The sequence below is a fragment of the Lottia gigantea genome (assembly GCF_000327385.1).
Source record: "Lottia gigantea unplaced genomic scaffold LOTGIsca_2, whole genome shotgun sequence".
Classification (NCBI taxonomy): Eukaryota; Metazoa; Mollusca; class Gastropoda; family Lottiidae; genus Lottia; species Lottia gigantea.
This window is the reverse complement of record NW_008708400.1, coordinates 6909411-6922148: the sequence shown is the minus strand read 5'-3', so window position 1 is coordinate 6922148 and position 12738 is coordinate 6909411. Positions and strand designations below refer to the sequence as shown.

The 12738-nt window shown below is 36.1% G+C and overlaps 1 protein-coding gene across 1 annotated transcript; it reads left to right on the top strand.

The window, feature by feature from the left end:
• Positions 1-7932: 7932 nt before the first annotated feature.
• On the top strand, positions 7933-8631 carry LOTGIDRAFT_85758 (hypothetical protein; the record flags this gene model as incomplete). Its single annotated transcript, XM_009053105.1, has 1 exon — positions 7933-8631. A coding segment is annotated over one exon (699 nt), but the record flags the coding sequence as incomplete, so codon positions are not given.
• Positions 8632-12738: the final 4107 nt, after the last annotated feature.

The following is a 12738-nucleotide window of genomic DNA, read 5'->3' as shown; positions in this document are numbered from 1 at the left end:
TCTTAGATTTACGAAAGACTTATAAAGCATCACGGTATAACCAAAAACCACTCGTAGATAAGAACCACTTGAACTTTGCCATGGTATTATGAGAAGGTAAGATGAGTAGCATATTACATTTTCTTATAGAAATACATATAGTTTTTGAATTTTTAATATATAGTAAATAATAATTGTAGTTTCAGCATGTCAGAGTATGTTTAACAACTGTAATTCAACACTAACAGCTTCCATCATGGAATCTTGCCAGTAAGTACTCATAGAATTTAGTGGGGAAATTTCAGTCATAAAACTAGTAAATTCATTAGATTAGTTTTACAATCTATTTATTTAGGTAATTTGATGGATCTGAAGCAAAAGATGAATATATTTTCATATATTTTTCAGAGTAATCGAGGTGCATGCTCAATGTTATAATGATATAGCTACCTCCTGTGATGCTACAGAATTAGGACAACTTGGTTCTTTATTAGATCAGGTTGATGCTGGAATCAGGGCAGCTTCTCTTACTGGTTGTATACCAACAACAACCGCTTTACCAGGTATCATTTCTATTTCCTCGGTTGGAACAATAAACGATTTCCCTACTGTTCACATAAAATACCTCTGGCAGTTGGATAGCCAATGTCTCTTTCTTGGCAAAATTGTCCTTCCTCATTTCACAGTGCAGACACAACCCGTGCTGATTAGCCAAACAGGTGCAGAAAAGCAGGACGCAACACTCAATTTCATTTCATTTCCTTTATTCAATTTGCTTATTATCATCTCAGCATCATCATCTTGTGTGACTTTACGTCAATTTCTTAATTCTTTGTCGTGTCAAATAATGCATATTCCGTATAAAATCAACTTGACAAAAACACAGTAATTTTTCTAATTACAGTGAGCTCTTGTCAAGCCAGGTTTGACGATTGTAATTCGACGTACTCGCTGACAGAACCTTGTAAGTAAGTAATACTTTTCATAGATGTTATTTTACTTTAATCTACTTAAGAAAACAGTATGATGTTTGGAGAATCCGGGACCCGGAGTAACAAGACATGGCACCGAATAAATATCTATAAGCTTTATTCTATTTATTTTTATTGTAAATTTTCAGTTATATAGATGTCCATACCCAATGTTATAATGACATTGCCACAACTTGTGATCAAACAGAACTTGGAGATCTTGGTCAGATGCTGGATGCGACAGATGCTGCTATTAGAGCCAATTCTCCTACTGGGTGTAAGTGGTTTATTGGTTCACGATAAAAGGCCGATACCTTCACGATAATTTATCAGCAAATGTTGTGCAACGTTCAGTTTGTAACTCAAGATCAAATGATGCCTGGTGATTGTCAGAGCTGAACAACACCAGTGAACCACATCATTCAGCTGTTAGGAAAGAGTAACTCTTTCTGGTCTATTTCCCCTTTACTCTAATGATGATAAAAAGCGAATACAGACATCAGACATAGCAATGCACTAAACACTAGTATACACCAGCAAACCAGCCTGCAATTGTTACTTTTAGTGGTTAGAATATTCGGTCTTGCGAGTTGCTATTCTCCTATACTTATATTACACCAATCTGTTTTATCTTGCATAAAACCCCTTTCCAATTTCAATATTATAGGTGTAGTAGCTACATCCACATCAACGATGAAAACTACTACTGAATCATCAACCGTAACAAGTACTGCAACAACAAAAACATCAATCGCTTCCGAAGGCAGTACAACCACTCCGACAATCACCGCACAAGAAGCAACAGCTTTTACTACTGTAACCACATTAGCTACATCTGCAGGTAAGATTTTTAAAGCATATGATTCAAGACGATACAGGAACACAAACGGCAATGTTAATCCAAACACTCAACAACCTACTGGTTGTATGGTTAACAATCCAAAAGATTCAATGGTCCTCGAATATTTCGGCAATAATAACGATTTGGACTTTTGGTTTATTTTATCCGTGTAAAATTAGAAAGGGGATCCTGTATTCCAACAGATAGTTAGCGCTACTGTTCAGTATATTTAATCCACTAGCTTAGCATCTACTTATGACTTTGTTTATTTTCCAATTGATTCCCATTTGTACAAAGTTTGTAATATACATAATGTTGTAGTTTCAGCGTGTCAGAGTATGTTTAACAACTGTAATTCTACACTAACAGCTTCCATCATCCAGCCTTGCCAGTAGGTGCCTTGTATTTATTTTATCATTTATCGCATTTACGTAGCAACAGAATGGTGAATGAATTCGTCCTGTCATAAAATCTAAATTTGGAATCGTTTCCAGTTGCTTCACGTTCATAGTTTGTCTGTGGATATCAGGCATTCGGGGAATAGGAATTTCAAATGAATTCAACGGCTAAATTGATTATAATTCTTTATGCAAATCTAAGGTCTATTTTGAAAGCTAATATGAGATTCAATAAGTGTGTAATTCTATCTTTGTATAACATCTCCTCCAATATTTCATTCAGTATGAATCAAATATTATCATCAATGATTTAAATGAAAGTCCCTTTAAGCATTGTTCTTTATGTGTTTCCAGAGTAATCGAGGTGCATACTCAATGTTATAATGATATAGCTACGTCCTGTGATGCTACAGAATTAGGTCAACTTGGTTCTTTATTAGATCAGGTTGATGCTGGAATCAGAGCAGCTTCTCTTACTGGTTGTATACCAACAACAACCGTTTTACCAGGTAAGAATCATACATCCATTAGATACTACGGTGGGTACACTAGCCAAGTTTGGCATGGGCTAAATTCTTTAGCACCCATAGCTATTCTATAGTTTCTCAACTCGACATCCTTTTCAGAGAGTCTTGCTCATAATGTTTATTTTGTTAACAATATTTGTTACGGGAGACATCAGATTTCCATTTTAAAACCCTTGCATGATAATAATACACCAATCTGATCAAAATATCAATATCTATCAACTGTATTTTCTAATTACAGTGAGTTCTTGTCAAGCGAGATTTGACGATTGTAATGCAACATATTCGCTTACAGATTCTTGCAAGTAAGTAATATCAACTAAAACAATAACGAATAGGTGTAAAAGATTTTTGAGAATCCTCAATGAAATAGGGGATTTTTGGGTATAAAAAACTAAAAATAAACAATTAGGCCACATGCCATTGATATAATTTCTTATTTAGGAATATAAGGTTTGAAAGTGACAGGATGAGAACCAAGGTACCTGTGCTTACCTTTACTGAATATCAAAGCATTTTCAGCCCTTTCGTTGATCAACAGCGAACCAATACCGAGATTTTGTAAATTTTCAGTTATATAGATGTCCATACCCAATGTTATAATGACATTGCCACAACTTGTGATCAAACAGAACTTGGAGATCTTGGTCAGATGTTGGATGCAACAGATGCTGCTATTAGAGCCAGTTCTCCTAATGGGTGTAAGTAGTATATTAAAAATATCAATATCTATCTTACCTTTAAAAAACATCGTTCAAAATATCACCTCTTAGTTTGTAACTTTGGAAATATATTCCCAAGCAGGGGATTTCTTATGTTCCATGTACGATCTATCTGACAAGATTCTTATTAACATACAATCTATATCATTATAGGTGCCGGAGCTACCAGCGCATCAACAGTGAAAACAACCACGAAAGAACTAACAACCGTAACCAGTACTGAATCAACCAATTCATCAACAGCAACCATGGACACAAGGACCGCCTCAAAATCAACCAAACAAGGAGCAACTGCCCTACATAATACAACAACAGTAGCTACATCTACAGGTATAAGTTATTAGCATATATTAGTCCGAAGATTGACACCGATAAAGTTCAAAACCGGCATGTTTACATCAAATAATCCAACCTATTTTTCTATTGATAGACAATCATTTCGAAGGGAAATTTTTATCAGTCTGTCAATTATGCGTGGAGGAAGCATATTTTAATTTGCGCACAAAATTTCAATCTTATATTATCCTTAGGTACCTCAGTCACAGATGCAGCGACGTCAACAACGACAATACCAACTACCATGACTGTACCTGTCACATCGGCGCCCACCACGACTTTGGAGGTGACCACAGTAGTTGCTACAACATCTATTGGTATGTTTGAACTATGCTATCTTCTTCTTTATCTGAATCACAATTTCAAGAAAGAAGACGACGACACCACACTTATTTTATCAAAAAGCTTGATGAATGACATTACTTCATAATTGAAGCAATTTAGACGAGAAAAAAGACAATGTATACAATATTAACTTTCGTACTTTTGTATTTTGCAGGTCTGAGTTCTTGCGAAATTCAATTCAACAACTGTAACACCACTCTGGCGGCATCAGTAACTGAACCTTGCAAGTATGTGATAAAACATTTCATTAGAAACAATTCATATATTTTCCAATTTAAGCCCGACATTGTATTAGATATAACGATACAATCAAAGACTCGCTTCATTTTTATACTAGTAAAAATCAACATTCAATGACAAACAACAATATTAGGCCACTCAAGAAGGTGTACGCCTATTGAATATGTTATATTTCAGTATAATCGATGTGCACACCCAATGTTACAATGATGTAGCACCAACCTGTGATCAAACAGAACTTGGTAATCTGGGAACTAGACTTGATCAGACAGATGCTGATATTAGAGCTGCTTCTCCGACTGGATGTAAGTGCATCCTTTCTCTTTATTATATGAAAGTCAGAACCTGACAGGAAGATGTGCTAATAATATTAAAGATGCAAAGAAACCCCAGAGCTGTACATTACTTGATTTAGTTAATATTGTTCCTCTTTGTCCTCCATTGACTAAGTGCGACATGCTCATATCAAACTGAATGTCACAATTCTCAAATTACAGGTATACCAACAACTACTACAGCAGTGAAACCAGGTACAAAAAAGTTCATTTTTCATATAGAATGCTTAAAAATACACCAATTTGTTGGTGGATCAAACCAAAATTTTTGTTCAATGACTTTACATAGGCTTTGTTGTCTGTGGACGGTTATATTCTACCTTTGACCATGTAACATATTTCAGTAACATTGTGAAAGAAAAACTTGCTGTTTTGTATGTAGAAACGTAATAGGGGAATAATAAACATTCTTATGATTTTGTCCATTGTCCTATGAATTTAATTTGAAATAATAATTTTCAGTTTCAGCGTGTCAGAGTATGTTTAACAACTGTAATTCTACACTAACAGCTTCCATCAATGAACCTTGCCGGTAAGTACCTCTTCCTGTCATGATTTGTCGAATTCCGATGTCATAAAAGCATCTTCTACCCCTTGCCATAAGCTTTAAATTTGGAAAAGTCTTGAACTTGTACACATCCATAATTCGCCGATAGATATAGGATAATAGAAAATATAAGATTATTATGAATTTATCTTGATATATTTCCAGAGTAATCGAGGTGCATACTCAATGTTATAATGATATAGCTACTTCCTGTGATGCTACAGAATTAGGTCAACTTGGTTCTTTATTAGATCAGGTTGATGCTGGAATCAGAGCAGCTTCTTCTACTGGTTGTAAGTAAAGTACTGGTACTTCAAAACATATAATTTATTAAAAACAATTAATTAAAAACATGTAACCAAATGAGCACCGCATATCCCTTTTCTAAGAAATGATATCATGTACTTAAAAATGCTGAAAGTACACCGTAATACCCACTTTTAAGTGGTTTAAATCCAATGATCCCAACAAAGTACAGAACTGTAAATCACAATTTGAATCGACAAAGAATGTCGAAATAAAACCGAGTTGATTGAAGCGCAATGTCGTAAATATGCAATTCAAAAGAATCATTCCTATTTTCAGGTGTTCCACCACCAGCAACGAGTACAACCGCGCCGTCTCCAATATCAGGTTTGTGACATGAATAATTCAAATGTACGTCGGATGTCCACACAATTAAATAATCTTGTTTGCTTTGCTTACATGCTTTTCAAACAAGTTGACCTGATTTTATATTCGAAATCCTGAACAGGTGATAGCAACTTTTCATATTTTTTTCACTGCTACGAATCCAAAGCCTAACCTGCAAGTCGTGCAATAACAGATTACACCAATATATGATTTATTTTCCAGCATGTGAAGCAATGTTTAATAATTGTAATTCGACGCTCTCCAATGGTATTGCAGAACCTTGTTTGTACGTTATTTTTTCTTTAATTACTAAGAGACTTGCAATGGTTTTTTATTACGAGGCTGACATTTCAGGTTCCACCTGCTGGTCTTTGACCAGAAGAGCTTCACCAATGAGCTCTTCCCTTTAAGAATACAGGCTGTGGTACAGGCAGATGGGGGCCATACAAAATATGATATACTCAGAGAGAAACGTAAATAAATACCTGTTTTGAATCACTTTAGTTCTTGTCCATATCTATTTTAGTTTATGCTCTGGGGGAAGCAGTTTCCAACTCCGAAACACCCTGTATATAAAGGACAAACACTAGAAACATTTCATATATCTATTGATATTTGTATATATTTCCAGAGTAATCGAAGTACATACTCAATGTTATAATGATATAGCTACTTCCTGTGATCCAACTGAGTTGGGTAATCTGGGACCATATCTAGATCAAGTTGATGCTTCTATACGATCTAACTCACCAACTGGTTGTAAGTTATCTATCGCTCAAGAAGTATATTTTTGTCAAGAGTTTGATCCTAATGAGCCTATGTCATGAATGTCAGTTGGTAAATATGAACATAGAAAAGAGAGTTTGTGAACAATTAGATTGGCAGGGGCGGAGATTTTGGTGGTTTGCTTAATTATAAGAATAACAACTTCGGTTGTCTATATTTCCAACAGTTGGCTCTATACAAACCTCTTTAAAATCTATCTTTCATGAAATATCTGTACCTATTTGTGGCTGAAACAATAGGAAATGATCCACAGACGTCCAAGATAAGAACGCAGGACCATTATTTGTTCGATGGGTCGATGATGCGTTAACTGTTTTTTTCCTTAAATGTCATATTCCATATTCATATGAATTTCCAGGGCATATATTGTCATGAATAGAATATTCATATATTGTATAACCTATTAATTTCAAAGACACTTATCTACTATCATCAGTAACGTTTATAACGTTTAATATTCTTCTAGGTATTCCTACTACGACACTTGCAACAACCACGACACCTCAATGTAAGTATTTACATTTATTCTGCTATTCAAAGAATAATGAATTATGTGGTGCGTAAAACGCTCCGGTCCATCTCTATCACTTTTATTAAACTTTTGATCATTACTACCCCATTATGATTATAGCACAAACTACCGTCTACAGTGTCCAGGGTTGTTTTGAGCAAGTTACCAAATGTTCCCAGTTCTCCGATTTGGCAGAAGCTGAGACAACTCTCCAGAAGGCTTGTGGGTAAGTAATTGATTACATTAGCACATTGCCAGATTTTTAAGGCTTTTTAATTTTCCATATGAAGCAAAAAGCCAATTTGGACTTGAGCAACAAAAGTTGTGTTGGATGAATGGTACATAAATCTCTGTACAGGCTTATGTCATAAGAATCAATAAGCAGTTATAACTGCACTAGTTTTGGCGTTACTAGAGGATACGTAATAACACCAACCTCAATGTCTTCTTCCAGATTCAAAACGCTGTATGTTGAATGTTTAAAAGACAATACTACGTCATGTGATCCAGCGAGCCAATCAGATATCAGTAATATTATTGTTACCACAGAAAATAAGTATAACCAATCGCCATATTTGTGTAATCAAGGTTAGAAGCTTATAGAATATTTGTCGATTCCCAACATACTTACAAGTACCAGACCAATTTAGTTGACAGCAATCTGAGGTAAAACAATGATCAGGGGCAATGTAATTTTCTCATCATTTGTTTAGTCATGTTACTTAAAATTATTTACAGCACCAACAACGACAGCGGATGCTAAAACAAACACGAAAACCACGGTAGCGGAAACAACTATTGCTGTCTCAACAGCGACATCAACTGAAGCGCTCTCGACCACAACGAAACCCACTGATGCAATCTCGACGTCAAAGAAACCAACTACTGTTATCCCAACCTCATCAGCAGACTCGACCAAGCCAGAAGATATGGCCACAACCTCAACCAAGCCAGAAGCTACGGTCACAACATCAACAAAGCCAGCAGCTACGGCTACAACCTCAACCAAGCCAGCAGCTACGGCCACAATATCAACCAAGTCAGCAGCTACGGCCACAACCTCAACCAAGCCAGCATCTACGGCCACAACCTCAACCAAGCCAGAAGGTACGGCCACAACCCCAACCAAGCCTGCAGCTGCGGACACAAGCTCAACCAAACCAGCAGCTACAGACAATACCTCAACTAAGCCAGAAGCTACGGACACAACCTCAACTAAGCCAGAAGGTACGGCCACAACCTCAATCAAGCCAGCAGCTACGGACACAACCTCAACTAAGCCAGAAGGTACGGCCACAACCTCAATCAAGCCAGCAGCTACGGACACAACCTCAACTAAGCCAGAAGGTACGGCCACAACCTCAACCAAGCCAGTAGCTACGGACACAACCTCAACTAAGCCAGAGGCTACGGCCACAACCTCAACTAAGCCAGCAGCGACGGTCACGACCGCACCTACACCAACAACTAGTATTGGTATATCTAAACGAACGACCACTACATCAGATGTCACAACTTCAGATGTATCTGTTGATAAATTAACCACAGAGCAATTTAACTCTATTACATCACCAAAGCAATCACAACAAACCACATTACGAACGAATTTGGAACCAACAACTACCTATTCGTCGGTATCTGAAGATATAACTACACGAAAAACTACGAACATTGCGGGCGCTACAACAAAGGCTGGATCTTTGTCCACAACAACCGGTGCTACTACAAAGTTTTCAAAGTCCCCCGACACGCCAACAGCACAAACAACTACCAGTGTTCCAACTATAGCTCCTACCACGAATGAAGCAATAGTGTCATCAACGAAAGGTACCACAACATCTGGACAATCCACGACGAAGGTTGCTGCATCTCTTCAACAGTCAACAACTCCAAGTAGGTTTTGACCTTTTGAAGTATTTTATGAAAACATCACAGGCCTGATTTATGACTTGTGATGTTAATTATTATTTAGTTATGTTAAATTCACCAAAACAGCCCACATGTGTCATGGGACCTTCCTAGATTATAAGCTTCTCTGAACATTATATTTTATTTATTCAATATAATGATTTTTGTTAGTTTCGGGACCACCATCAATATTTCCATCATGTGCCAAAGAAGCTGATGTTTGTTCCAACACTCTAACTGTAAAGATCAATGGTGGAATGGATGTTCCGCAAACCTGTTTGTAAGATATTAATCTTTTCTTGATTTATCAAAGTAGCAAGCCTCTATGGATATTTTTTATATGAATATTAAGAAAACAAATAAAATAGAAGTCAATCTACTCACGTCATAGGAGGATATATGGCAGTGCAGACCCAAACCCAAAGATTCTTGTTGAAAAGGGGCCCTGGTATTCCTTTATATTGTACATATTGCTTCAGCATTGCCACATTCACGTACAGAGTAGGCTGTAATGCAACGACCCATGACCCTAACTGTTGTTTTTACAGTGCAGTAGACGAGTCTCTAAGATGTGTTGCTGATGCTGCTAAAGATTGCGATCCTGTGTCAACAGCCGAGGTGGCGTCTATTTTACTGCTCGTTATCAACCAGTTTAAAGGTGCTCCTTACAGCTGCAGCTTGGGTACGTTCTTTGGAGAAAACACGATCAAATATCAAATCATTATCGTGTTAAATTATATATTGAGGATGACTATGGGTAAAGAGGACTCATTTTCCATTATCAAATGTCAATGACACCTTTATCATTTCCACTTAAACAATCCAATACGAACATCTTATCTTAGAACAACTCAACACTAATTGTTATCCAAAGTAAAGCACTTCACCTAGTTGTTAGAGTCTATACCGTTTATCTTACAGCTAATGCAGATAATAAGATATTTCATCTTGGTAAATGTATAACAGCTCTGGAACATTGCACCGATATACTAGAACAAGTTAACATACAGGCAGATTTCAACCAAGCTTGTGTGTAAGTAGCTCCTGTTTCTCCTTCAACCGAAATTACATGTTCAGACATAATCAGTTAATTTCAACTGTTTCGATCTTGTAATCACTAACAGAGATGCTGAACTGAACTAAGCTGTAGAACTATTTTTGGAATCCCACGAGTCATAAAATCGGAAAAGAACACCATGACGCCTAGACGACCTAACTCTCTTAGTATGGGCAACATTGTTTCTGTCAATGAAGGAGTTAGTACTTTCATTTGCTATGAAATTTGGGCAATAAATCACTAGGAATCATTCTGATTGTTGATAATGCAGTGGTTCTTTTCAGATTGAAGGATAACTATAAAGAGTGTTTGAGAGTGAACACTACTAGCTGTGATGCTACAGTGCAGGCTGATATAGTTTACAGGATACATGAAGCTGATTTTAAGTTCAATCAAGCTACACATTTCTGTGACGAACGTAAGTACAGCGTAGATTTCTTGTAATAATGTCAGAAATTATACAAGAAGAACTACCTGAGCTATTTAACAACACAATTACATTACGAAGCATAATAATTTGGGAATTATATCTTTCAAACAAATAGTTGTTACTTTACAGTTGAGACCGAAAACACACAACATCTCATTGGTTTGCAAAAAGTGATAATGCAGGATTTAAAATCTCAAGCCATTGTCTTTTTTCTTTGCCGCTTGTAATTGATTACTCCCAACCTATGAAACTCCATTTGTGAAATTATATCCTCAGTGTAAATATGCGCATATGAATTGACTGACCATTTCATCCATTTCATTTTAGGGCAATCGAATGATTTAGCTTTTATACGAGGTTGTGATAACGAAACTGCTGTGTGTTTTGCTATTTTGGCACAAATTGGACGATCAGTTTTTCTTCCCGAAGATATATGCGAGTAAGCGATTTTCTATTCTCTGATACCGTGTGTTAAAAAACCAAGGATCTCGTTGGGTGGACCAAGTACCAGTACATCCTTAGAATGTGCTATGCTTTGCATTTAATTGTCTCATTATGACTTTGTCAATGATGCTGTTGACTAAACATTAACACATACTTGTATAGTCTATTTGTTTGTAATCAAGTTCGTCTATTTCATTCTGTCATCTACTGAGCTTATATTCATTAATGACTTATTTTTCTTTTAGCACCAAAACTGATTTTATGGATTGTATGGTCAATATCAACTGTCCACCAAAGATGCGGGCATATCTTGAAGAACGTGCTGTAAATATTTCATCTGATTTTGACCACAAACCATATTTCTGTAGCTCTAGTAAGTTATTTTACCCCATTTACTAAGTCTTGTCATACACTCCACGAGATATATATACAAATTATACAAATTCATACAACAGATGTATCAAAAAAACAACAACTTCATTTGGAAACCCTTATTTTACTTGTAGCCAATCGATGCCTGGATATATTTACTGATTGTAATAAGACGATTGTCGAACAGAACAGAATTACAGATCAATGTGTGTGAGTACTTATCATTTTGTAGCTCTTTACAATACTATGTTATAAATTAAAAATAAAATTACCATTAACGAGAATTCAAATACTAATCAACCCAGTCTTTGATAAAAGTTATCTATTTAAGAATATGTCCAATGAAGATACTGATAAGTGTATTTTATGTTCTGAGATTTTAGATTTGAGATTTTGCGGTTGTTTTTACCTACATCGTTAAAATGGGCCAATACTCTTTACCTTAAGTCCCAACCATTCTTCACCATTGACATCCTTAGTTATTCATCCTACTATTCTGTACAAGCTTAGTATTTGGTAACATATGTTTCAATTTGTGTTAAATACTATTCCTGATTTTAATCTTCCTCTTTTCAGGCTACCAGAAATGCATCAGCTATGTCTTCAGTCTATAAAACTAGGTTGTGATGTTCAACAGTGGGATGATCTATCAGCTAGTGTTGGTGTAGAGGATGCTGCCATTAAAGCCGCCTCGTCAACTCGATGTGAGTATTGTTTTTGTTTTTTTGACTTAAAAATGGCGAGGATGCCAGAACAGATACAGAATGAGGCCATTATTTCTAAATAAACATATTGTCCATTTAATTCAATTATCGCAAGACCCCATTGAGAGATCGTGTTGCACACTATATGAATCATACAAATATATTATGTGCTATATTTGCTACCAAATCTTCAAAGATTAAATAAAAAAACATAGCAATAAACTGTTACCCAGTGGCTTGAAAATTAATCATAAATGCGTTAATGCGCATTTATTCAATTTTCTAACCAACCTTTGTCCTGATATACGACCATAACCGCCATAGGATAACATTTTATTGCTTAATATTCATTAGATAAAAACTTAAGATTTTGCATTAAAATTTTATATTTTTGCTCTTTTCAGGTGGTGAACTGACTACGTCTACTATGTCCAGCTCACCTACACAGACAGTGATTTCGGAAACTACGACAATCTCTCGAAAACCAACAGTCGCGAAGCAAACGACGGCGACCATACACACCTCTGAAACTACCACTATTTCAGTTCAGAAAACGACTGTTCCATCGTCTCCAATTGTGAAAACATTAAAAACAACTGCTACGACGACAGTGGTTTCAACCAAAGTTACTGGCAAAGATTCTCAGACTTTG